The following is a 27,999-nucleotide window of genomic DNA, read 5'->3' as shown; positions in this document are numbered from 1 at the left end:
GGGCAAGTTTTGGTTGTTAAGTACCAAACTAGAGCATAGCAGCTCTTCAGTGGTGGTTTCAATTTTTTTTTACTACCGGTTCTGTGGGCATGGCTTGGTGGGCGTGGGTGGGCCTAGCTTGGTGGGTATGGCAGGGAAAGGATACTGTAAAATCTCCATTCTCACCCTTCTCTAAGGGAAGGTTACTGCAAAATCCCCATTTCCTCCCGATCAGCTGGGACTTGGGAGGCAGAGAATAGATGGGGGCGGGGCCAGTCAGAATTTTTACTACCGGTTCTCCGAACTACTCAAAATTTCCGCTACCGGTTCTCCAGAACTGGTCTGAACCTACTGAAAACCACCTCTGCAGCTCTTCCCTTCAGCTTGCAGAAGTTAACTTTCAGGTAACGCCAGTACAGGTAGTCCTCAACTTACGACCACAATAGAGCCCCAACATTTCTGTTCCTAAGCGAGATGGGTTAAGTGAGTTTTATGACCTTTCTTGCCACAGTCGTTAAGCGAATCACTGGAGTTATTAAGTTAGTAACACGGTTGTTGAGTCAAATCTGGCTTCCCCATTGACTTTGCTCGTCAAAAGGTCGCAGAAGGGACAAGGCAACCGTCATAAACCATCATAAATATGAACCAATTGGCGGCCAAATTTTGATCATGTGACCGTGGAGATGCTGCAAGGGTCGTAAAAGTGTGAAAAATGGACTGTTGTAAGTGGAGGACTACCTGTATGCCTTAATTCATACCACTGAGATGCATAAGAAGTTGACTGTCAATTCAGGCTAAAACATTGAACTTTAGTTTAGAGGCCTGCCTATAATTATTTATGATGATGATGATGATGATGGAGGAGGAGGAGGAGGAAGAGGAGGAACTGTGTGGTCCTTGCTGGTCTCTGAGCCTGGTTGTTTTTTTGCAGACATTTCATTACCCAACTAGGGAACATCATCAGTGCTAGAAGGGAATGGGGTGAGGAGGAGGGAGGAGGAGGGAAAAGAAAGCAACGGTGGCTCTGTATTTAATTGCTTGGCAAATGGCTGCATAGATTATTGGAAGTTCATAAATAGTATGTCAATATTCAGCCACAAAGGGGCATTTAGTCACTCATGTATCATCGTGCGCTTTCCTCAGGACGAAAGCCGTTTGATATCGATTCCACTTAATGCGTTTCAGCAAAATGAAATCTCCCCGTGCTCAATTCACGGAGAGCGATTCCAGTGCGGCCGTATAGACGATCTTCAGGGAGACGCATTTGAAAGAGGTGCTCCGATCGCTTCTCCAATCCTCTCTAGTTTTAAGCCTTTATTCTTTCTCTTACTTTTCTTTTTCTTTTTTTAAAAAAATAATAATTAAGGAGATGATGCCTGCTGAGTTGGAATAAATGATGTGCTTCTAATCACACCGAGCTTCCCTAAACCTCCAGGGGATTTATTTATTTATTAAATTAACAGACAGGTAGTCCTCAACTTATGACCTAACTCAGGCTGGAATTAGGGCTGTAGCCAGGGCTGGGATTCAGTTGGTACAGACCGGTTCGGGTGAACCGGATGTTAATTTTAATCTGGTTCGCCGAACCAGTAGTTGCAAGGACTGGCTGACCCCTCCCACCCCTGACATTTCTGCTGTTACGTGAGACATCGGTTAGGTGAGTTTTGCCCATTTGATGACCTTTCTTGCCAGAGTTGTTAAGTGAATCACTCCAGTTCATAAGCTAGCCACCCAGTTGGTAAGTGGCTTCCTCGTAAACTTGGCTTGTCAGAAGGTCGCAAAAGGGGAACTGCGTGACCTTGGGACGCAGCAGCGGCCGTAAGTCTGAACCAGTTGCCAAGCATCTGGATTTTGATCCCGTGACCATGGTTGTAACTATGAAAAATGGTCATAAGTCATCTTTTTCAGTGCCATCGTAACTTTGAATAGTCACTAAATGAACTGTTGTAAGTGGGAGACTATCTGTACCTGCAAAAAACAAAAACAAAAACAAAAACAAACACTGCCTTTCATTTTCTAGAAATGACTTCTCTATTTCTAGAAATATTATCTAGGCAGCCTTCACTTTTTCTCAACCAACTGCCCTATGATTACATTATAAAACAAACACTTACTGGTTCCCCTCTCCCGCGAGTTCCAAAGATGAATAAAGTTTATTATTATTATTATTAACAAGAATGGTTTTGTTTTAAGGTTATAATAAAGATTTATCAACTGTTGAGGTCAGCCTCTATGATCAATAAATCTTAAACAGAGCGAAAATTGAAATCAATGTGGTCTTTTTATAACATACATAAATCTGGAATGGCAGTTCTTCGGTAAACGCCAGGAGTAAAATAACAGAATAATGATTGAAATTCGTTTGGAGGAAGAATTCTTTGACACCTGAATACTTATTGTTTATTTCAAAGGAGGAGGGTATCACAAGTCGGGGCATCGCTTTGTTGAACTGAGATCTGATTACAAGGATCTCATGATGCTTTACCATGTCTTGAGTCATCCGGGCTTAAATTAGATTTCCTGAGTTATCCCGAATTCTTTCGGATATTTTTACGTCTTATTTCCATTGTTCAAATCCTTGAATGCCTTTTGCTACGTTTATGTGAACGTATCAATTTTCCTCCCTAAGTATATAGTTTGAAAAAGGCATGTATAATATGCGGCAGGGTTCTTTACGGTATGAAAAGTTGTATTTACTTTGTTGTATCTGTCAGCTAGGGACGCGGTGGCTCAGGGGCTAGGATGTTGAGCTTGTTGATCGAAAAGTCGGCAGCTCGGCGGTTTGAATCCCTAGTGCTGCCATGTAACGGGGTGAGCTCCCGTTACTTGTCTCAGCTTCTGCCAACCTAGCAGTTTCAAAAGCATGTAAAAATGCAAGTAGAAAAAATAGGGACCACCTTTGGTGGGAAGGTAACAGCGTTCCGTGTGCCTTTGGCGTTGAGTCATGCCAGCCACATGACCACGGAGACGTCTTCAGACAGCGCTGGCTCTTCGGCTTTGAAACGGAGATGAGCACCGCTCCCTAGAGTCGGCAACGGCTAGCACGTATGTGCGAGGGAAACCTTTACCTTTATCTTTTTATCTGTCAGGCTGGAACAACCCACACTGGTGTAGAATTCAGACTTGCTACTTTATTGCTTTCTGCCTATAATACAGGAATCTCCCCAAGTGGCAGTTTTTGAATAGGGAAGACCAGATAAGTTTCAGAGGCATTCAGACAGGGGTCAGGCCTTGTTAATTGTTACATAAATACAAGAGAGCATTTATGTAACAATTCCAGACTAATTTATCAATTTATGTAACACTTCCAGACTTAATTTTATCCAGCACGTAGCATATAAACGATGTTTGAGCAGGGTCTGTAGGATTGTCTGGGACGGTACACATCCTCTTCATGACCCGTTTTCCTTGTTTTCCTGCTTAAAGAAGGCTTCGTGATGTCCGAAGCAGAAGATCCAGATTTAGCCAGTTTTGCTCCTCTCTCTGCAACCGTTAAGTGAATCATGCAGTCATTAAATGGATCTGGATTTCTTCACTGATTTTGTCCCTCTGAAGCTAACTAGGAAGGCCAGAAACGGCCATCATTCGACCACCGCAATGGTCATAAATACATATTGGTTGCCAAGCGACCAAATTGTGACCACATACCATGGAAATGTTTGCGACAGCCCAAGGGCTCATGGATAAGTCCCTTTTTTTCAGGGCCATGGTAATTTTGAGTGGTCACTAAATGAATGGTTGTAAGCAGGGGTGAAATCTTACTTACGTTCCTTACCGGTTTGGAAGTGCCTGCGCCGCACACACGTGTTAGCTTCAGTCATGCGCATGTCACATGCACGCACAGACTCTCTGCGCATGCACAAAACCTTTCTGTGCATGCGCAGAGGGTACAAAACACATTACTTCCTGGTTAGAACCAGGATGTAATGACGGGTGGGTGGGCGGAGCCTCGCACTGCAATTGCTACCGGTTCTCCAAACCACCTGCCACGATCGCTTACCGGATCGGGTGATCCGGTCCGACCAGGGAGCATTTCACCCCTGGTTGTAAGTCTGAAGAAAACTTCAGTTCTTGGAGCTGGAAGACTACTGAGAGTCAAGGGAGGGAGAAAGAAGGAAGAGGGAGGAATCTGCAAACCGTATGAAGTCCATGGAGAGTAGCAATCCAGGGCTTTACAGACCAGCACCAGATATAAAGAACTTAATGTGCTGGTTTGGAGGCGGGGGAGGGGGGAAAAAAGGCCATTTGCAAGTTTATAAAGGAGCGGGGGAAAAAGGTTTTCATGTGCAAATGGACTGAGATGGTCTACAAAAACTTGAAAACCTGAGGGAAAAAGAAAGATGTAAAGAGCGAAGAAATAGTTAAGATTAAAAAAAAAAAACAACCACCAGTGTTGCCAAGACAGAAATGGGAGCATAGAATCAGAACCCAGAGATAGAAATGTATAAGCTTAAATAAGAAGAGGAACAGTTGTGAACGCGTAAGGAAGACAACAGGATGAGATAGGAAAATAAAGGCAAGCGCAGAATTAGCGTTAAGTTTAGAGAAAAGGAACAGCAGCTTAAACTTTATACAGTAAGTTTTTGGGTGGAAAAACCCCATGCAAGTCTTTAGTGTTCGGTACATTATTAAGAAAAACTGTCACGGAAGGTTTTAGATAGAAGTGGGATACGGTACAGTACCCAGGGACTGAGAATAAAAGATGCTCATGGAAAAAAGAGAAAGGATATGCAGGCTCAGAGACAAATCCTACAGGGAGGGAAAAGTGTGATGACCTGGGTCAAGGGAGGGAGGCGACACAGCCAGCTGATAGTTCAAACCAGGGGTGAAATCCAGCAGGTTCTGACAGGTTCTGGAGAACCGGTAGCGGAAATTGTGAGCAGTTCGGAGAACCAGTAGCGGAAATTGTGAGCAGTTCAGAGAACCAGCAAATACCACCTCTGGCTGGCCCCAGAGTGGGGTGGGAATGGAGATTTTGCAATATCCTTCCCCCAGGAGTGGGGAAGGAATGGAGATTTTGCAGTATCCTTCTCCTGCCAAGCCCGCCAAGCCCCACCCACCAAGCCACACCATGCCCACCAAGCCACACCCACAGAACTGGTAGTAAAAAGATTTAGATTTCACCACTGGTTCAAATCCCCCCTTTCTTGCTCCAACTGTCCCCCAAATGCTCATCCTGCAACGTAAATACTTCGATTTCATTTTTTCCCCCCCAGGATGCAAAAAATTCTATAAGAGGAGGAAATGATTAGGTCTTCTTGGAAGATTGTTCTTTGAATGAAACGCTCATTCTAACTCACCTGGCGAAGGTTTAATTTCGACTGAAATGACGAGAGCTTACCTTCGAGGAAGGTGATGGGGAAACGGAATGACAATAAGCTGGGAATTTGGGATGATGGCTGTCCATTCTTGTTTTCTGGTAGCCTGGAAGGAAGAAAGTTCCCCAGTCAACACCTGGTGAGTTTGTCTTACCGAATAAAATGATGCCGCAGAAACCAAATCTCTTCATTTTATTTACATTTAAATAAATACCTTTATTTAACTTTTAATTCAACTTAAATGTAATCAATCAATTAAATAAATAAATAAAATGCTACAGTTCTCTGAAAGCTGGCTAGTTCTTAAAAACATTCCCTCCCACCCCAGCGGTAGGTTTCAAATTTTTTTTACTACCGGTTCTGGGGGCGTGGCTTGGTGGGCGTGGCATGTCTTGGTAGGTGTGGCTTGGTGGGCGTGGCAGGGGTAGGATACTGTAAAATCTCCATTCCCTCCCCAATCCAGGGGAGGGTTACTGCAAAAATCCCCATTTCCTCCCGATCAGCTGGGACTCGGGAGGCAGAGAATAGATGGGGGCGGGGCCAGTCAGAATTTTTACTACCGGTTCTCCGAACTACTCAAAATCTCCGCTGCTGGTTCTCCAGAACTGGTCAGGACCTGCTGAAACCCCCCCTCTACCCCCTCCCTCTGTGTTTTTCCTTGAATGAGCTCCAAGGAATTTTACAGACTGTGGACAATGCCATCCTTGTTGGTAAACTCCAAAACTTTTTTTGGGGGGGAGGGGGAAGTATTTTAAAATTCCCCTGGGAGTTTTCCCACAAGCAAGATGGATGGCCCCAGTTACAGTGGTGGTGGGTGCACAATTGAAACCCCTGAAGGACCAGGATGGAGAAAATCGATCTACGCGTTTGCTAAGAGTTGAATCCTGCTTGAAGGCATCTAATCAATGATCACATAAACCATGGGTGTCAAACTCAAGGCCCTGGGGCCGGCTCCGGCTCCCGGGGTCCTTAGATCTGGCCAGCAGGGCCACCCTGGAAAAAGTCTGGCCCGCAGGGCCTCTGCCAGTGAAAACGGAGCTCAGGAGGACCGCGTGGGGCCCTTGCGAGCTCCGTTTCCACTGGCAGAGGGTAGCAGGATGCTGTCTTAGCTGAAAATGGAGCTCGCAATGGCCATTCATGACCCTCCGAGCTCTGTTTTTGCTGCTAGAGGGTTGCGGGATGCTATCGCAGCCCAAAACAGAGCTCGGGAGCCTGTTTTCGCTAGCAGAGCACTTGGGCCATCACAGGAGCCCCCCCTGACATGAGTGACATCACGCTAGCCACACCCACCCTGGCCATGCCCCCTACCCCCCAGGTCAAACACAACCCTGATGCGGCCCTCAATGAAATCCAAGTTTGACACCCCTAACATAAACCCATAGTTTGCAACACTGGAGAGTGCAATTCACACCAAAACATGCTTATTATTCTATGCCTAAGAGGAGAAAAAGCCCACCACGACTGGATTCCAGGGCATGACCTGGAAACCTACCACGCAGATTTATCTTAAATATGAAGCTAATTCCATGCAGAGCGGTGGCTTTAACGTACCTTTTCACCCGAGGGACGAGGGATGCCGACGAATAAATGATCGAGAAAGTTAGCGCTTCGGCCCAAACCTAAAACAGTGTATGGAAGCTGCAGGGCGAAATGTGCAGACTGACTCAGCTGTCCAGCTAGAATGCAATTAAAAAAATATATATATATATATAGCACAATGAGTATGTTGCTTAAGGCCTTCCAAAGGAATGCAATTTTGCTACCAGTTGATTGCCTGCCACTAAAATTGAACTCTACATCTAAAAGAATCACAGAGTGACATTCGGCATTTATGCAAGCGGGGTAAAAGCTCAATGCTCTTCATGTCATTTTTTTTTTTTTTGGTAACAACGAGCCTGTTTAAGCCGGGAACGGTAAAGTAGCGTTCCTTTCAGCTTGCACAACATGGACGGAGGCCTTTGTGTCCTTTTCCGTTTTAATGCCATTCGGTGCGCCTGTCATTACGGTGAAATTGGAAACGAAGCCATTACTTTTTGAGCAGAAACATTTCTGAAATGGGTTTTTTTTTTTGCTGTTCAACAATAGACTTGATTATATGAATCACGGAACTGGATTTTGCTGATGGGCTTCTTTCAAGCAGGCAGGGAGAAGGAGAAACAGTACAACAGACCAACTAGGCTAAAAAAAACACACACCAAAAAACAACCACCAACGACAACAACAAACACCGAAGTCACGTTGGAGATGAGTAAGTCACCTTGACCCATTCATTTCATCTTGTTACAGTTATGAGCATGACATTCTTCCGGGTCTCTGGTGCTCCAATGCATGCACATAAATTAAATTAAGCAATCCAAAATGACTTGAAAATTACAGCCCGATAAATCACAGCTTGGGCGATAGGTTGGAACTTATAGATAGGATTTTGTCTCTGCTACTAGGCACCTTTATCAACCTTAATTCATTCTTTGGCACATTGTTTTCTCTCTCTTTTTTTTTTCCCAAATCATCTTTGATATTTCACGTGGAGTCATTCCACCCCCCACCCCAATAGGAAAGGGCAACGATCAAGACTTTTCATGCGTTGGACATGCGGTTGACATTTTGACTTGGCACTCATTGAAAGCTGTTGAGAATTTTATTTTTCTGGATAAACGGGAAGAGGTTTCCATCGGATCTTTGACTTATTAGAGCAGATCCATCATGGTTAAACCTCGACAGCTGATCTTAAACATAAGCAGGTTGTTTTGCTGCAACGCCACTATTCGCGTGAATGAATCTTTGATAGTGAAATTTATTGCACATTGATTTACGGATAGTCCTCAACTTACAACCATAACGTAGCCAGGCAATTACGGTTGTATGTTAAAGACGGTCCTAAAGCAGGTCACCCCCATGGTCGGACCTGATTTTACAACCTGCTTTGCTGCGGTGTTTATGTGAATGGAGCAAGTGGTAAAGAGAACACTGTAGTTGTTAAGAGAACCCATTGTTTGCTATGGGCGTTTTTTTGCTGGAAACCAGAAATAAACACCAGTTCCCAGCGAAACTATTGTAAATCGTGGTCACTTGACCCTGGGGCACTGCAAATGGCCGTAAATGCAGGCCAGTTGCTGAGCGTCTGATATATGCCCACATGACTGACTGACTGTGTGTGTGTGTGTGAGAGAGAGAGAGAGAGAGAGAGGGAGAGGGGGGGGGGAGGGAGAGAGATATTGTTGTGATCCGCCAGTGGCCTACGGAGCTGGCAACGGAGTCAGACAGCGATGAGGCTGAGGTGAGGCCAGGGCCATCGGGGAGTGAGGTGCAGACTCCGGAGCCTCCAGAGATTGATAGTAGCGAGGCAGAGGAACAGGAGGAGCCTGTTCCTAACGCACACATGAGAAAAGCTACCAGAAGGCAAGAGCAGCTCAAGCAAAAAGGACAACTCGGGAGTAAGGCCAAGAAATGATTAGCCCCTCCCATAAGGCTTAAAACAGACCAGCAACGGCGTTTGGGCTTTGCTGGAAAACAAGGTTGGTAGCTGTGTCTTCTGGTTCGTCTACGTCTTGCCTTTATTTTTGTGACTTCTGAACGTTTGCCAAGAAAGGCCTTTGGCAGTTTGCCTAATTGGACCAAGGTTTGCAATAGGACTATGGAATTTGTGTTGGGAGGAATTTGTGTAAATTTAGTTGAACTACGCTGGGAATGAAGTAATTCTCAGCTGTTCGAATAAAGTTTGTTTGCTTTTTCACGGACTGAGTTTCCTACTACATACTTGGGCCTGGGTCACAACAGATATTTTAGAACTTCAAAACCAGGTTGTAAGGAGCTGTAAGGAGCGGGGGAGTGTCTGTTGGCAGGTACAAGAAATAAGGAACCAGGATAGAGTTCAGACGTACGACGAGTTTATTCTATGCAATCCATATACAAGAATTGGATCTAACGGTCAAGGTGAATGTAAGAGTCTATGGACTTCAAGGGGGATTGGACTTAGTTCCTTACATTGGTGTAGACTCCAAACTAATGATGCATTTGATCACGCCCTCAGCTCAGCCTGGTAATCTTCTATATTCATCTGAACTTTGAACGGTAGCTAAGCAACCAGTCATAAGTCGAGAACTACCTATATTTATTTCCATTGATACATGGCTGAATAATTACTGCAACCCGTAAATGGAGAGGTTATCAAAATCAGCAGCCTCATACACGACATCCTCCCATCAACTTCTCCACCTCTTCAAGTGGTTGTAGGGATTAAGCCACTATTGTGTAAGAGACGGCCTACAAGCAAAAACCCAAACCAAACTAACCTCCCTTCCCCCCCCCCACACCCCCAGCATCTTTCTTTTCTCTGATGTTGACTGTTTAAAGTTAAGACGGTATTATATAAATAATCAAACTTCCATACGCAGGAAGATGTAAACGTATGCTAGAAAGCAGAACGACTACAAGGAGTTCCCAGTTTGGAACTCCTGGAAATCATCTCCAGAAGATTAGGATTAAGTGACAGGCGTGACAATTTCTGCCAGCTGGCGAGAGGAACAAGGTGCAGTGAAGTCTGGCATGTTTAATTCATATTCTGAGCCTTCATTCCGTATTCCAGCATGGTCCAGTGCCCAATTTGATTGAGTCCAGATATTCGTGCCAGGTGAAAATTGCAATTATAGCTGCCACAGCAAAGATGAAAAGTTAATATAGAGAAGAGAGATCCAGCGCATAGCAGAAGCAATGCTCTCAAGCATCCAGAACGGCGAGTTTTATATCTGCTTTTCAGAAGAAGAAAATAGTTCTGCTGTGGAAGCCTCAAAACTCAAAAGGTTGTACTGAAAGAGCCAGAAAGACAGAAAGTGCTATTGAATTAGTCTCCATGGTGTTTAGGAGAACATGTAATTATGGGCAGAAGGAGAGAGCAGGTCAGGTCGCGCCCTGAGTTTTTGTAAAATGTTGCTTGTACCTAGTTAGATTATCTGTTCATCTAACTTGATCACAAACCAGCTGGTAATATCTCATGAAGGAGCCATCATTGCCCTTTCAGTTCTTTCAATTCACAGGTGACGTGGACTGAAGCTGGGATCTTCTATACCAGGACTCTCCAAACCTGGCAACTTTAAGACTTGTGGACTTCAACTCCCAGAATTCCTCTGCAAGTTGTTGTGTTCCGCCAGCAGCCTGCGGAGCTGGCAACGGAGTCAGACAGTGAGCAGGACAATGGATCAGTCCTGGAGTCAGGGAAAAGCCTGGATGAGGGCTCTGCGTTGGAGGCAGAGATGGGGCCACGGCCATCTGGGAGCAATGTACAGACTCCGTAGCCTCCAGAGGTGGACAGCAGAGAGGCAGAGGAACAGGAGGAGCCTGTTCCTAGTGCACGCATGTGAAGAGCTGCCAGAAGACAAGAGCAGCTAAAGCGAAAAGGACAACTCGGGAGTAAGGCCAGGAGATGACTGGCCCCTCGCATAAGGCTTAAAAGAGCAGCAACGGCTCTTGGGTTCTTTGTAGGAAAGCAATGTTGCAATTGTTTCTTGTCTCCTATTTCTGAACTTCCTGGGGTTCATGCCAAGAAAAGCCTTTGGTAGGCCAAAGAAAACAAAGGTTTGTGATAAGGCTGAAGGACTTTTTATGAAGGACTTTGTTTTGGACTTATCTGACAATGAAGTAATTCTCAGCTGTTCTAGTAAAATATGTTTGTCTAGGACTGATTGTGTCTGGTAATAAATACTTGGGCTAGGTCACAACACAAGTCTTAAAGTTGCCAAGTTTGGAGAGCATATGTTCCCCTCCCCTCCACAGATCCTCTTATCAGCATCTTCCACAAGCATTCATAAGGAGTTCAGCTAATTCCACATTGTACATTTTTTTATATTAATTCAGAACATCCACTCATACAATAAAACAACTACTACAAAACATTCACCAAGACTTGAAATATGGGACAACGCTCAACAATAAAAACGAGGGCAACTCAACTGAGGAGTTTCTGCACACAATAAAAGTACCAAATAATGTTGAAGAATCTATTTAAAAAAAAAACAACTCTTTTTGTGGAATGTCTTTGAATACAGGGTGTACAATGAAAGAATTCCACAAAGAGTCATCCAATTATATGACTCTTTGATAAAAGATAAAGGTTTCCCTAAAACCTGTCTTGTCTGACTTTAGGGAATGGTGTGCATCTCTATTTCTTAGCTGAGGGTGTTAGTGTTGTTCGGAGACATTTCCGCAGCCCTGTGACTCGTATGACATCATGCTGCAGTGCAAAGTGTGCGGTAAAACACATGGAACTCTGCTACCTTCCCACTGGAATGGTACCTATTTATCTACTCTGAGCCGTGGTGGCGCAGTGGTTAGAATGCAGTATTGCAGGCTAATTCTGACTGCTGCTGGCAGTTCGATTCTCACCAGCTTACGGTTGACTCAGTCTTCTGCCCTTCCGAGGTCAGTCAAATGAGGACCCAGATTGTTGGGGGCAAGACGCTGACTCTGTAAATTGTTTTAGAGAGGGCTGTAAAGCAAAATGAAGCGGTAAATAAGTCTAAGGGCTATTGCTATTGCTACTTTTGAACTGCTAGGTGGGCAGGATGAAGAATGGGACCTCGCTCCATCATGCGGTGCTCAGGTCTCGAACCCGGACTGTCAGCTTTCCAGCTGATAAGCTCAGCTTCTTTAACTGCTTGTGCCATCACACCCCTATGACTCATTAATATCTTTATTGAACAAAACCAGTAAGAGAGTGGTTATTCCTAGACAGTAGCTTTTCAAGACGTTACAAAATGTCAGAAGGCTCTGACGACTCTCCATCAAGTCTCTCCTTTAGGCCTAAAACATGATTACTATTCTGAGACCAAACGTATTTCTGAAACGAAGGGAAGGCATGCACGCACGTACAGACACAAGTACACGATCAATTTGTGGCGCGATAAAAACCCTCCAATGATTTTCTACATGGCTAACTCTGCTACAAAGAAAAGGCGGAATCCTCTGAGATAGCCAGGAAATTATTTTCCTCAATGTGACACCGGAGATCAGCGCCGTGCGGTCCAAACTGTACATAAATCTAGGGTGCGCCATGTTCAGAGTAACCTACATCACATCTTGCTATTAACTGACAGCGGACATTACAGCCTTGCAGGACTTCTCTAAGACAGGTCTGGGACTAAACAAATAGTAAGCAGCCTCATTTCCATCAGAAACGTGGGTAGCAAACGATTGCCACCAAAGCACTGGGAGCCATTGCAATTGGAGGCGCTAAGAGGGAACAAAATATGGCGCAGAAGTAGGACAGGCAGCAGCAGAGTCATGCACCACCACGGGACACTCGCCTCATGCAGCCCTGTTCATACTTGGGTAGATAGACTTATATACCACTTCACAGTGCTTTACAGCCCTCTCTAAGTGGTTTACAGAGTCAGCCTAAAACAATCTGGGTCCTCATTTTACCCACCTTGGAAGGATGGAAGGCCGAGTCAACCTTGAGCCCATCAGGATCGAACTCCTGGCTGTGGACAGAGTTAGCCTGCAATACTGCATTCTAACCACTGCACCACCAGGGCTCAAGTGCTTGAAACGTATTTCTTTGCTTGTGGTTCCTTTGCTTTAAAACAGCAATTTTCAACCATCTCTTTACAAGCAGGAAAGACCTAAGATTGAACCAAGGAAGGATGTCGAGCCTTCATTAGATCTTAAATCTCTTCTCCCCTTCCAGAATTCTGTTGCAAGTCTTGCTCCAAAATTGTGATGCGAGCTCAGCTATTGCACTTTATTGTCTGTTCCGTGCTGTGCATCCAAACCACCAACCCTTGAATGAGCATCTAATGACACAAACGAACAGCCTAATGAAAAGGGTGTCAAATGTCCTAAGAATGAACAACTAATTTACAATTATATTAGAGGATTTATATACTCGGATCTTTACAAACTCTAGCTTTGTTTTATGGCACATGATAAATTCACGGTTTAAGATTATGAAAAGATTCAGTCATCCTTTGCTGTTTAATAAGAGTATGTGTTGAGATCTTTGTGGCTGGAATAAGAGCAATTTGTTTGGAATGACAAGCCCCTGCCACAGAAAAATATGCACGCAGGAACATACATCAGCTGAGGCAAGTTACAAAAAAATAAATAAAATTTACAACGTTAAGGAAAGAACTAACGTAATAAGCTACTCCTGGTTTTTTGTTTTTTTTTGTTTTTTGCTTTAACGCTGCCAAGCTATTCAGCGTTGGCTTGTCAAAAAACCTAAAGAGCAATTAATAAATGACAGAGTTTAATTAGATCTAAAATTATATTCAGTTCTCCAGTGGATAGTCATCCTGCATGTTGAAAGCTGTTGAAATGGTCTGCGTGTACCAAAAGGACGGAGAGTTGAAATCAAATGGAGAAATAATTCATGATAAATAGCAATTCAGGAACAGTTTCCTGCTCCTCTCAAATGCCAGTTGGTTTGCATTTCAATTCAGATTCTCTTATCTAGCCTGCCAAGGAGAGATTCCCTGTAATGGCATGACCAAGTCATAGAAGGGTCACTTAAATTGAAGTCCACAAGTATTAAAGTTGCCAAGCTAGAGAACTCTGCCCTACAGTACTTACATCCTCAAGGGACTGTTTGTTTCCAATTCCATTTTTCTTAACATTCGAAGAATTTAACATGAGACACAGTAAGGTAAGAATTGATTTTCCTTTTTACCCACAATATGAGTCTGTCATCTGCACCTCTACAACTGCCTGGTTTGGCACTGCAACCAATCAAGGCAAACACAGACTTCAACAGATAATTAGAACTGCAGAAAAAACAATGGCTACCAACCTGCCTTCCGTTGAGGACCTGCATACTGCACGAGCCAGAAAGAGGGCTGTGAAAACATCTACAGACCCCCACACACACCTGGACATAAACTGTTTCAACTTCTACCCTCAAAACGATGCTATAGGGCACAGCACGTCAGAATAACGAGACACAACGACAGCTTTTCCCCCCATGCCATCACTCTGCTAAACAACTAATTCCCACAACACTGTCAAACTATCTAAAAAGGCAGTGTTACCATCATTATTCTCATCTTCCCTATTCCCTATCTCCTTATCTTCTTATGACTATAACTTTGTTGCTTATCACTATTGTTGTATGTACACTGAGAGCCTATGCACCGAAGACAAATTCCTTGTGTGTCCAATCACACTTGGCCAATAAAGAATTCTATTCTATTTTCTATTCTATTCTATTCTATTCTATTCTATATGCACACACACACATACACATACACACACACACACACCCCACATACACACACACACACACACACACACACGTATATACCAGTATACTACTACCTAAATATTTTTGTTGGTTTACAATGAAAACACAAAGTTGATTCTGGTTAATACAAAATGTAGTTTGAATGTGGATACAATCATGCAATTTTGTGATAAGGGAACAGAATCTGTTTGCCGGGATCATCTTCTGCGATAAGATTAATTTTTTTAAGCTTCCCAATTTAGCCTACAGACCTAAGCTTTCCTTTTGGCTTTTGATCTCATTACTAATGAGAAGGGGCGTGCAAATTCTTCAAGAGGACCTCTGCGGCATCTGAAAATGCTTACAAAACTCGTCTCTTCCAATCATTAAAACTCTCTCCCCAGGAAACAAACAAGATGTTTAGCTTATGAAGGCTGGAAAAAGATGTGGCTGCTTTAATGGTCGGGGGGGGGGAAAAAAAAAAAGCAAAGGTGCTTTTTCAGCAGGCAACTAGACTTTCTTGTTTTTTCTTTGAAGATATTTCTTAACCATGAACTTGAAGTCAATCATGACCTGGATGACTGAAAATCTCTACAAACATTTAGCTATACAATTCGGGATGAACACCCTTTGAATGGTGTGGGAGTAGGAATGGAATGGAGAAAAATTGCAGACTACAGGAACCATTTGCACCACTCAGATGACCCTGAGGACTCAGACAACCCTCCAAGTGGCCTCAATGACCTCTAAAAAGATGCAAAGGACTAGCTGTCTGCAAGGAGTATAAATCCTTCCCTTCCCCACTATCCTGTCAGAGCTGAAGAAGCTTCTTGGATGAGAAGCGAAATGTTTTCAAAGAAAAACCAAGAAAGTCCAGTTGCCTCTTAAAAAAAGCACCTTTGGGACCTTAAACCTGTTGCGCGTGAACATTGTCGGGAGGCTAACCTGCTAATTTTGCCACTCCAAGCATTAAAACTCACCACCAGCACCTAACTGCTATCAAATGCCAACAGTCCAAGCAATAAACTGCCCATTTCCTGCAGCCATACTGCTACAAGTTGATGGAATGGTTAGAACCACCAAAACAACTACATTTCTTGAGGGGGTGAAAAATCCATCTGGGTAGGGAGAGTGGCTCACATGCTTCTAATTGTACATTTACAACAGTCTTCCAGTCACAGGCTGAAGTTTGCATTTACCCTCCGACCTCTCTCAGAGGTGACCCGAGCGGCTGCCAATGCAAAGCCGAACTGGGGCTCATTACTATGCGAGCTTTATGATTAAGCAAAAGGAAAACGGCTGTGCAAATTTCCATTTCCCATTTTCAAGTTTCACCAGTGCTGACACTCTCAATTAAGGAGAAAGCCGCAAATGCAAAAAAAAAAGAAGAAAAAAAAAAGAAAGAAAAAATAAAATAAAAAAAATAAATAAATGCTCCAATTGATTAGCAAGACGGTGATCTAAACCAAAACCACTTTCCCTGGTAGCGGATCTGAACGCCAAAAAAAGCAGGGCGCGAAGCGCAGCGTCACACGGGCACCTCGTAGGGGAGCAATCGAGCAAAGCGTGATCCTTCTTGACAAGACGTCAGGATCGCGGGCCAAGAAGCCAACCGGAGGAAATTAATTGTCGAAGCCGCAGGTCGAGAAAAACAAGCGACAGGACCGGAGAGATGACAAGGCTGGCCGAGAAGGAGCTATTGGTAAAATGCGGGAGACTGCAAAAATTCCACTGAAGCCTGAAGGGTTGATATCGTGGCGGAAGGACAAGTACTCTTTGCTCATCTCTCTTTGAAGGAAAATGGAAGAGGGATGTATGTGGGACTCCTCTTTCTTCGTCATGCATATCATCAGGTGGAAAACATGGGCTTTTCTCTTTCGAAGGTGGTTTGTGTTGTGGTCCGTCAGCAGCCTGCGGAGCTGGAGACGGAGTCGGACTGCGATGAGGCTGAGGTGAGGCCAGGGCCATCGGGAAGTGAGATGCAGACTCCAGAGCCTTCAGAGACTGACAGTAGTGAGGCAGAGGAACAGGAGGAGCCTGTTCCTAATGCATGCGTGAGAAGAACTGCCAGAAAGCAAGAGCAGCTCAAGCGAAGAGGATGACTCGGGAGTAGGGCCAAGAGATGATTGGCCCCTCCCATAGAGCTTAAAAGACCAGCAACAGTGTTTGGGGCTCTTTGCCAGAAAACAACGTTGAATTTGTATCGGTGACTTCTGAACTTTTGCCAAGAAAGGCCTTTGGCAGTTTGCCTAATTGGAACAAGGTTTGCGATGGGTCTGAGGAATTTGTGTTGGGAGGAATCTGCTTTAATTTGAGTTGAACGATGCTGGGAATAAAGTAATTCTCAGCTGTTCTAATAAAGTTTGTTTGTTTTTTCACGGACTGAATTTCTTACTACCTACTTGGGCCTGGGTCACAACAGTTTGCCTTATTAAGTGGGGGCAGAGCTTCCTCCTTTCTAGAAACCAATGAGCGGCCCCCACCACGGTGTACTTGTTATTCCCTCCTCCCTTTAGCCTTCAATTCTGGATGTCAGAGTGTTTACAGCATGATTACTATTTTGAGACAACCCAGCAGCAAAATACAGTACACAGAGGTTTGTCTTGTTTTATATACAAGACTTCTATACAGTGGTAGGATTCAAATTTCTGTGGGTTCTGTGGGTGTGGCTTATTTGGGGTGTGGTTTGGTGATCATGTGACTGGGTGGGCATGGCTAGCTGGTCATGTGACCGGGTGGGCATGGTTAGCTGGTCATGTGACCGGATGGCCATGGCTATGTGCATAGGGACTACTCAGAGGGCTGAAAAAAGTCATTTCTGACCGATCCTTGCACTTATGACCATCCTCACATTTATGCCCGTTGCAGCATTCTTAACAACTGTGTCACTCATTTCACAACTGTTTCTCTTCACCACGGTGACAAGATAGGGCGCAAAACATAAAATGTGAGGACAGTCGTAAGTGCGATGGATGGAAACTAGTCAAGGAGAGAAGCAACTTAGAATTAAGGAGAAATTTCCTGACAGTTAGAACAATTAATCAGTGGAACAACTTGCCTGCAGAAGTTGTGAATGCTCCAACACTGGAAGTTTTTAAGATGTTGGATAACCATTTGTCTGAAGTGGTGTAGGGTTTCCTGCCTAAGCAGGGGGTTGGACTAGAAGACCTCCAAGGTCCCTTCCAGCCTTACGCTCTGCAATCTGATGACAATTCGTTGCGTCCCAGAACTGTTGCTAGCAACATGATTATTTTGTTGTTAGCTGCAAAGTCGTGTCCGACCCATCGCAACCACATGGACAACATTCCTCCAGGCCTTCCTGTCCTCTATCATCCTCTGGAGTCCATTTAAGCTCACGCCGATTGCTTCGGTGACTCCATCCATCAACCTCGCTCCCCTTCTTCTTTTGCCCTCAATCGTTCCCAGCATTAGGCTCTTCTCCAATGAGTCCTTCCTTCTCATTAGGTGGTCAAAGTATTTGAGTTTCCTCTTCAGGATGTGGCCATGATTTTACGTAAGTATATTAGCAAAGTTGCCTAAACAATGAATAGGTCAGTGACACGGACAGCGTTGATTATAACTTCAGGGCTCCAAGACAGCACTAAATAATCAGGACATTCCTAACCCATGCTAGTGAGGAAAGGCTACAAAATGCTGGCTCAGCTACAGGTGAAAAGCCAGACAGCTAAGGAACATTAAAAAATTGCCAAAGAACAAAGACTCTATGATGAGGGATCGGTCATTGGATCTCCTTCGGACTTGGACATAAAGAGCAATGAATTAAGAAGAAAAATGACCCAGGTGCTAAGGACAGAAATATCCTTTCCTGCCCTTTTGTGTCTGTCAGAGGTTAATAGGGAGCAGAGCGTAATGATGATTAGTCATGTCTCTACAAACATGAAAGGAAAGAAAGCCAAGAGCAAGCAAATGGAAAGGACTCTCGAAAAAGTTGAGCACTTGAGGCCACATCCTTCTTTAAGAATTGGATAAGCCTTAAATACACAGAAGCTACACGTACATATCCCTATTTCAAATTCAGGAAGCTCAAACTGCCCAAGGAGCTGCTGATTCAGTTCTACAGAGGGATTATTGAATCTGTCATCTGCACTTCCATAACAGTCTGGTTTGGTTCTGCAACCCAACAAGACGGACACAGACTTCAGAGGATAATTAGAGCTGCAGGAAAAACAATGGCTACCAACCTGCCTTCCATTGAGGACCTGTATACTGCATGAATCAAAAAGAGGGCTGTGAAAATATCTACAGACCCCTCGCATCCTGGACATAAATTGTTTCAATGCCTACTCTCAAAACGAGGCTATAGAGCACTGCAAACCAGAACAAGTAGACACAAGAACAGTTTTTTCCCCGAACGCCATCACTCTGCTAAACAAATAATTCCCTCAACACTATCAAATAATTTGCTAAGACTGTATTATTATTATTCTTGTCTTCCTTACTAGTATCTATCTCTTCCCACTTATGACTATAACCATCTTGCTTGTATCTTTCAATTTATATTGTTTTTATTTGTTTCCTAGTACGATTTGATAGCTTATTAGTAACCTTGACTATCACTAAGTGTTGTATCTTTTTATTCTTGATGAAAGCATTTTATTCTCCTTATGTACACTGAGATCATATAAACCTAAGAGAAATTCCTTGTGTGTCCAATCGCACTTGGCCAATAAAGAATTCTATTCTATTTTCAGTAGCAATTTTCCCCCCCCCAATTTGGAAGCCGTGATGGAGGCAAAAGGCACTGAATTTGTGGAGAGAAAACCAACTGTATTTCATTTTTGTGGAAAAGAGAAAAGGAAGTAATGGTATGAATCAGGAGTTGTCTGACCACGGAAACTTTAAGACTTGGGGACTTCAACTCCCAGAATTCCTCTGGCTGTGGAAACCTGGGAGTTGAAGTCTTCAACTCTTAAAGTGCAAAGGATGGACACGCCTGGTAATGAAATGATTTCATCGGCAGAGCCAATTGCCACCATGAGTGTTGGGTCCAAACAGACAAGGGAGCTTTTGAAGAAAAGAAAATCGATGCCTCAAAACATTAAGCGATATAAAGGTAATGGTTCCCCTCGCACATATGTGCTAGTCGTTCCCGACTCTAGGGGGCGGTGCTCATCTCCGTTTCTAAGCCGAAGAGCCAGCGCTGTCCGAAGACGTCTCCGTGGTCATGTGGCTGGCATGACTCAACGTCAAAGGTGCACGGAACGCTGTTACCTTCCCACCAAAGGTGGTCCCTATTTTTCTACTTGCATTTTTTTTACGTGCTTTCGAACTGTTAGGTTGGCAGAAGCTGGGACAAGTAATGGAAGCTCACCCCGTTATGCGGCACTAGGGATTCGAATCGCTGAATGGCTGACCTTTCAATCAACAAGCTCAGCATCTTAGCTACCGAGCCGCCGCATCCCTTTTAAACGATCTACAGGATCTGTATTTGGATCCTTTTTTTGTTTTGAGTTTGTTGTTGTTGTTAGTTGCGAAGTCGTGTCTGAGCCATCGCGACCCCATGGACAACATTCCTCCAGGTCTTCCTGTCCTCTACCATCCTCTGGAGTCCATTTAAACTCACGCCGACTGCTTCAGTGACTCCATCCAGCCACCTCATTCTCTGTCGTCCCGTTCTTCTTTTGCCCTCAATCTTTCCCAGCATTAGGCTCTTCTCCAGTGAGTTAGGAGAGAGCAAAACCATCTTCTGGCTTAACTTCATGGAAACTCCCAATCTCAACGTTATTGGAAACCAGCTGGCAAAAGCTTTTGCAAAGTCTATACTGGCTCCTTATGGGCCCGAAGCTTAATTTGGAACATGAAATAGAGCAGAACAACGCATAACGGGATGCGCCAATAGAATGTACAAGGTACACAGAGCCAGACGGAATGTATTTTTTTGTTGTTGTTTTGTTCCCTTTCTGCAGTCAATGCTTCCGAACATAAAGAAGAGAATTTTAGAGACACAAATGAATGGCTGGAGCTTAAAAGACATTCCCATTGTTTTCTTCTGCGTATGCAGTAACTGAGGTTCTATTCCCCAGCATTTTATGAATGAAAGTGTCAGGTAATGGTATGATGTAGGCCAGGGAAAATGAGGACCAAAGAACAGAGTTTCAGAATTATAAGGTTAGAGCTGCTTAAACAGAGGTGGCTGCGTCGCTGGAATTTTTCCCGTCAGAGATACCAACTTGTTTCAACTTCTACCCTCAAAACAACACTATAGGGCACTGCTATAGGGCACTGCACACCATAACAACTAGACACAATGAAAGTTTTTCCCCGAATGCCATCACTCTGCTTAACAATTAATTCCCACAACACTGTCAAATAATTTACTAAGACTGTATTACTATTATTCTTCTCTTCCTTACTAGTATCTATCTCTTCCCACTTATGACTATAACCATCTTGCTTGTATCTTTCAATCTATATTGTTTTTATTTGTTTCCTAGTACGATTTGATAGCTTATTAGTAACCTTGACTATCACTAAGTGTTGTATCTTTTTATTCTTGATGAATGTATTTTATTCTCCTTATGTACACTGAGAGCATATGCACCAAAGACAAATCCTTGTGTGTCCAATCACACTTGGCCAATAAAAAATTCAATTCTATTCTATTCTATTCTATTCTATTCTATTCTATTCTATTCTATTCTATTCTATTCTATTCCCTCTTCATTCCATTCCATTCCATTCCATTCCATTCTATTCTATTCTATTCTTCTTGTGAATTCAAGGTTCAGTTTGGCAAAGAGGCCACCTACATTAAGATTGAACAGCCCTCTCTCAACAGAGGGATATGACACCACCTAACTCCTCTTTAGGACACAGTCCTTTCAGTAGTTCCAAGAATGTTCCACACCCATTTGCACTATTCAGGGGACTCCAAGAGCACAGATAAACCTCCCAAGTGGCCTCCAGGTCTCTCGGAAAGAATGCTAATGATCAGCTGTCTGCAAGGAATATAAATCCTTCTATCCCTTTCAGTCAGAACTGAGGAAGCTTCTTGGATGAGAAGCAAAACGTCTTCAAGGAAAAACAAGTAAGTCCAGTTGCCTCTTGAAAAAAGCCACCTTTGGCACAACCGTGGCCTGGATGACTAAGAATCTCCATAGACATTTGGCAAAGAGATGGTCTTCTTCAGCTATTTCAATTGTTCTTGGAGACAAATTCTTGCCATGGCTGGCAAAGCTAGCTTAGATGGGAGTAATTTGCCTAATTTTTCTCTCCTAAGATAAGGGCATATGGTCTGAGGCTGTACAGTCGTGAGCATTTCCCCAAACTGTGATGCGTGGCATCTATGGACATCCCATCACTGTTGCCAAATGGTAATTTATAATGTGACGAAAGAACAAAGTCATTATGCACATGACTGAACAGTAATCATACCGACCATATTTAATTTTAATGGAACGTAAATTTAAATACAACCGAAGAACATGCATTTCTTGGGCCCTACATTCTTGAAGCGCTGCCTCTAAGATACTATTCAGAGACCAAGACTAAGCTGCTTCTCAGGAAACAGTGAAAATTTCAGACTAAATTGCAGCTGGAGATGTTTAATAGTAACCTACCAATAAAGATATGACTGGAGTGCTATTAAGAAAAGTGCAAAAAAAACCCACCACAAAAACCCATAGGGTACTTTAGCTTTAAACATAAAAGAATCTATCATATAACACTAAAGTTTAAGCCTATAAAATGCAGAAGCACACAGATGGCCCGTGTTTTAATAAGTAATGAATATATGCATAAAAGCAACGGCTAATGTAATAGAACTAGTGCAGTGTTGTACATCGGACAATTAGTTGTCACTCTTTAGGGCAGTGGTTAAGAACAACAGAAGTTAAGACGTGAAAAAATCAGAGTATTCAAAAGCACTAAATGTATAAAGGTAAAGGTTCCCCTCGCACATATGTGCTAGTCGTTGCTGACTCTAGGGGGTGGTGCTCATCTCCGTTTCAAAGCCGAAGAGCCAGCGCTGTCCGAAGACGTCTCCGTGGTCATGTGGCCGGCATGACTCAACGCCAAAGGCACACGGAACGCTGTTATCTTCCCACCAAAGGTGGTCCCTATTTTTTCTACTTGCATTTTTACGTGCTTTCAAAACTGCTAGGTTGGCAGAAGCTGGGACAAGTAAGGGGAGCTCACCCCGTTACACGACAGCACTAGGGATTCAAACCGCTGAGCTGCCGACCTTTCGATCGACAAGCTCAACCGTCCTAGTCCCTGAGCCACCGCGTCCCTAAACGTATACGCCGACAATTAGGTTTATTCCTGTATTGCATTGCTTGAGGGAGAATGATGAATTAATTTCATCCCTGTGTTCTCATTCTGACAGCAAAGTTCCTTCCTTTATAAGCCAGAGGGGTTGTTTATTCCCTTAAGGAGGGAGCTGTCAGGGGCTAATCTAATAACTGCTGTTTTCATCATATGTTTGACTGCAAAGTGGGGTGGGGGGTGGGTGGGGAGGGGAAGCAGCACTGAAATTTTATCGCCCAAGAAGCAACTCCAACATTGCTTGCAAAACAACAGGCCATCAATATTTAAAACCCAACTTCTCAAAGCCATCAATATTTATTCATCGTAAGGCTTTAATTTGAGGCTGAACTCTTGTCGATGTCCCACTTCTCTCTCTTCCGCTCCTCCGAAGCCGCATTTTGAAAATTTGTGCTGTTCACATCATCCACTTCCTTCAAAGGCCCGTTTGGCAGAAAACAGTCTTACATCCTACAACCGTTACTGTACAGGTCAAACATGGCAAGAACTCAGAGACTAGGAAATGTCCTTCTGATGAAGAAACGGGACTGCTAGGAAAGGCAACTAGTTATTCTTTGCGGTCACCGGAGGAGGATCAGAGCAGGGGTGGGCTTCAAAAATTTTAGCAAGGGGTTCTCTGCCTGGTTGCTGGGTGGGCGTGACCATGGTGGGTGTGGCTTAGTTGGCCTCCTGCACCATGGTGGGCCCTCCCCGGGCTCCAGAGGCTTTCCACGAGCCTCTGGGAGGGAGAAAACAGCCTTCCCAGGCTCTAGAGGCCGTCTGGCCTTCCCGAACTTCCGGTAGGCCCGCTTTTCCCCCCTCCCTGAGCCGCTGCGCACACCCTGCACTTACCTGCATACAAAACGGGCAGTGTGGTGACTCCAGGGAGGGGAGGGGTTGGCGGGGCCAGCCAGGAGTGGGATTTGGGGGTTCTCGGAACTGCACAGACTCTTAGCTAGAGGTTCTCCCGAACCCCTAAGAACCCCCAGCAGCCCACCTCTGGATCAGAGTCCTACAAAGTGACATCTGTTCTTCTAGATTAAGGGTTGTCGAACTTTGGCAACTTTAAGACTTGTGGACTTCAACTCCCAGAATTCCCCAGCTATGGGAACTGACGCCCACAAACCTTAGACACCTCTGTCCTAGATGGAATTCTCATGGATCATGGGTCTTCACAGCCCTATAGAGATTGGGCTGGAGAAGATCTCTCCTATTGGGACGAGCACAATTTTGTGAATTCATGGTTAAGATGAGCGATTCTTCTTTTCTGATACAGGATCTGATTTTGGCTAAAACTGAGGGAAACATGGACTTATTAGGAAATATATGCTTAAAGGGGAAACAGTTTTTCCCCCCAGATTTTACTTTAGAAAAGCGATCTTTGGTTTATCATGTCACTTACCTAATATTCAGACCAACAGTCTTGAATAAATCATGGCTCCCCTCCCGTTTTTTTTTCTTTTGTAATTCAGCCTGTTCTAAAATGCTTGTATTTCTGTCATACAACCTAAATCTCTGCAGCCTAATCAAAAGCTTTCTTTCCCACATAACCAGAGCCGTTCTAGCCCAGATGAATGCACATTTGGCTATTCAATAATTTTGAGTATTTTAGGAGCAATCATGACTCATACTTCTGACTTCTTGATGTTGAATTAGGTGCGGAACTGCAGCAATGTTAGAGAGATCTCTCCAGGGTTTGTCCCCCCCCCCACTTACTCACTTGCTTAACTTACTCACTTGCTTAACTTTATTGCAGTCATTAACCAGCTCAAGAAAATTGGCATTCTAACATTCAAAATATCCAAAACTAAATTGACAAAGTCAGGACAGTTTTAAAAAGTACATTTACAGGGAAAAACACAAAACAAAAAAATGGCTGGATTAGAATGTGTTAATAGGCTTGCTTAGGCCACGCATATATAACAAGAAGTAGTTAAAATTAACAAGCTGGATAATATAACTTGAAATAGCAGCCTAAAATACAAATGCTGTACAAATGCTAACTGGCCAGGTATCGCTGGTATATTTAAATATGGATAGTTCTAGGGTTTTTTTTTAAATTGTTTTTATTCTTTTGCAATGTTTTTAGTATTTTATTTGTAATGTATGTTTTGAATTGTAAACCCTCTCTAGAGTCATTGGCTGAGATGGTTGGCTACCGAACTTGAATAAATACATTACATATTATGTTCTCTCTCTCTCTCTCTCCCTCCCTCCCTCTTTCTCTCTTTCTCTCTCTCTATCCACATACACTTACACACACACACACTACATTTCACATATTCATGCATATATATTCATAAATAAAACAATAACATTATCCGAAAGGATTTAAGAATTATAAACTTCTTTTACGGAGAAATATCCTATAATAGCTGACATGGTTAATATACTGAGCTTCGGCCATTACTGGCTATCTGTATCAGGCAGGTTCAATTGCTCTTAATTATTCTCGCCTGGTTTGGATGCCACCAGGCAAAACCTGCAGTACTGTGTGCTATTTCAGGAATGATGTCAGCAAGTAGAAATTATTTATACTTCGCTTTTAGTTTATTACAATCAAAAGATCAGCCGATTAGGAGAACGTCTTGGGAAGATCTTTCCTTTCTGAAGGACCTGCACCAAAATAGCAAACGTCTATAGATTGAATACAAATAAAAGACGGGAGTATCCAAACTTTCCCCTTATTGACCGTGCTGGCCATAGGGCTGGGTTAGCCTATGAATGGCAAATCCCTGGAAATTTAGAGGAGCTCATTTTCCAGGGAACTGAATGCTCCAGAGACTCAGCTCTCATTAGGATTTATATTTCTCTCTGTCCTTCTATCAAGGGACAGGTTTTTCTTACCATCTGTGTGCTAAAAGTGTTTTAATTTATTAAAAGCCCAAATGATTATAAAACCCACCCAGACTGACAGTCCTCCTGCTGAGATCCAGTCTGTTACCAGTTTGGAGTCGTTAGATATGGTCTCCCTGTAATACGAAATGCTTATTATAATCTCCTTAATTATATGGGTACCTGCAGCCAGCTGTTCCGCAACACCGTATGTGATTATGCCCCCCCCCCAAATATTAAAATATGCAAGCCTGGGAAAGTGCTGACTCTATTATTATTCATTAGCAGTAGGGAAAAAAAAATATATGGCTGCATAAATAGGCCCAATGAGTGCAATTAAGCCCCAAGAAAGGTCACCATGCATTTATTTAAAGCTGCATTAATTCTGTGCTCCTTGCCCTTAAGACAAAATTAACAACAATTATCTTTTTTCTTTCTTCTTTCTTTCTTTCTTTCTTTCTTTCTTTCTTTCTTTCTTTCTTCCTTCCTTCCTTCCTTCCTTCCTTCCTTCCTTCCTTCCTTCCTTCTTTCCTTCCTTCCTTAAGAGAAGCCTTTACCTGTTTTTTTTTCCTTTTTAAAATAAATGCATTTCATTTTCCACAACTCTTAGAGATTACTATTATTACCTGGCTAGGAATATTTGGGACTTATCGTTGTTTTTAAGCTCTTAGCAACATGGAACCCTGAAGTTCAACAGTCTGTAGAGGTTGTCAGTCATCCAGGTTGTGGTTGTCCCAAAAAGTGCTTTTTCAAGGGGCCACTGGACTTTCTTGTTTTTTTTTTCTTTTGAAGACATTTCACTTCTCATCCAAGAAGTTTCTTTCGGTTTTCCATTCCCCACCACTCTGTCAAGAGTTGAAGAAGCTTCTTGGATGAGAAGCTGTAGAGGTTAAAGGTCGTGGCATCAGGTTGTGTGCAGCACACTGCCACGCCTCAGCTGCCTATGTGCCTGCATTATCTTATTCTGGATCTGGTCTGCATTATCTCACCTTGCCTTCACCATCAGGATATTGCGGAACACTGCCCCTGGTTGGTATCTTAAGGGGTGTGTGTGAGAAGAATCTACCAATAAAAACACTGTTACTAGTTTGCCTTTTTCTGCTCGTAAAAAACTGTATAAAAGGAATAAACACCGCGGAAGCAGAGAGACATCTTTGCACCTTGCAAATGACTGGACCCTGATTTCTACAAGAAGCGAAACGGCTTCAAAAGAAAAGAAAAAAAACCCAAGAAAGTCCAGTTGCTTCCTGAAGTCTAACATTCGCAGGCAAATCTGCTGTTTGTGTTGTACAGAATCTGATATAGGGATCGGTGCGTTGAAAAACCAATGCCATAGTCAACAGAAAGTAGTCTTACCTGACCCATTTTTCAAGTATCCATTGGCATCGACAGTTGTATACTTAATATAAGGTCCAGGTTGATTCACACCAAAAGGCTGAAAGGAAAAGGACATTGCATGATTTCGCTTTCTGGTCCTAAAAATTGGCACAAGAAGCCACCATCCTCCAACTGATTCCTTTCACTGTTCCTCGAAGGTGCTTTTTCACGGGGCAACTGGACTTTCTTTATTTTTTCTCTAAAGATGTTTCACTTCTCATCCAAGAAGCTTCTTCAGCTCTGACTGGGTGGTGGGGAATGGAAGGATTTATACTCCTTGGAGACAGCTGGTCATTTGCAAGAAGGGTCCACACCAGTGGTGGGATTCAAGTAATTTAACAACCAGTTTATTTATTTATTTATTTATTTATTCATACTTTTATACCGCCCTATCTCCCTAGGTACAGCCATATAAAAAACACATAAATATACAAAGTAAAACATTCATCTAAAAAACTTATTATATAGGCCAAGATTTAAAATAGACATATAAACAATAAAACCCAATTTAAAACCAAATCTAAAATTTAGACATTAGGACAGTTCTCTGCCCTAATGATTTCTTCCAATAACCAGTTCACCAAACTGCTCAGAAAGTTAACAACCGGTTCTCCCGAAGTGGTGCGAACTGGCTGAATCCCACCACTGGTCCACACCCAGTAGTGAAATCCAATTTTTTTTTACTACCGGTTTTGTGGGAGTGGCTTGGTGGGCGTGGCAGGGAAAGGATATTTCAAAATCCCCATTCCCTCCCCACTCTGGGGCCAGGCAGAGGTAACATTTGCCGATTCTCTGAACTACTCAAAATTTCCACTACCAGTTCTCTAGAACCTGCTGGATCTGTCCACACCCGTTTGCACTACTCAGGTGATCCTGAGGACACAGATAAACCTCCAAGTGGCCTCAACGATTCTCTAAAGAGAATGCAAATGACCAGCTGCCTGCAAGGTATATAAATCCTTCCATTCCCCACCATCCAGTCAGAGCTGAAGAAGCCTCTCGGATGAGAAGCGA

At 43.3% G+C, this 27,999-nt stretch overlaps 1 protein-coding gene across 2 annotated transcripts in view; it reads right to left on the bottom strand.

Moving 5' to 3' along the window:
* Positions 1–27,999, bottom strand: part of ITFG1 (integrin alpha FG-GAP repeat containing 1) — a 115,384-nt gene that overhangs the window by 14,090 nt on the left and 73,295 nt on the right. For both annotated transcript variants that reach the window (XM_058154772.1, XM_058154773.1), the window contains exons 14-16: positions 26,965–27,043; positions 6,849–6,973; positions 5,321–5,403 (exon numbers count right to left, since the gene is read on the bottom strand). In XM_058154772.1, the coding sequence (XP_058010755.1) occupies positions 5,321–5,403; positions 6,849–6,973; positions 26,965–27,043 (287 nt within the window). The remainder of the gene's footprint in view (positions 1–5,320; positions 5,404–6,848; positions 6,974–26,964; positions 27,044–27,999) is intronic.

Source organism: Ahaetulla prasina, chromosome 12 (genome assembly GCF_028640845.1).
Source record: "Ahaetulla prasina isolate Xishuangbanna chromosome 12, ASM2864084v1, whole genome shotgun sequence".
NCBI classification, from domain to species: Eukaryota; Metazoa; Chordata; class Lepidosauria; order Squamata; family Colubridae; genus Ahaetulla; species Ahaetulla prasina.
Note: the sequence above shows the minus strand (reverse complement) of the source record. Positions and strands in the feature narration are given on the sequence as shown.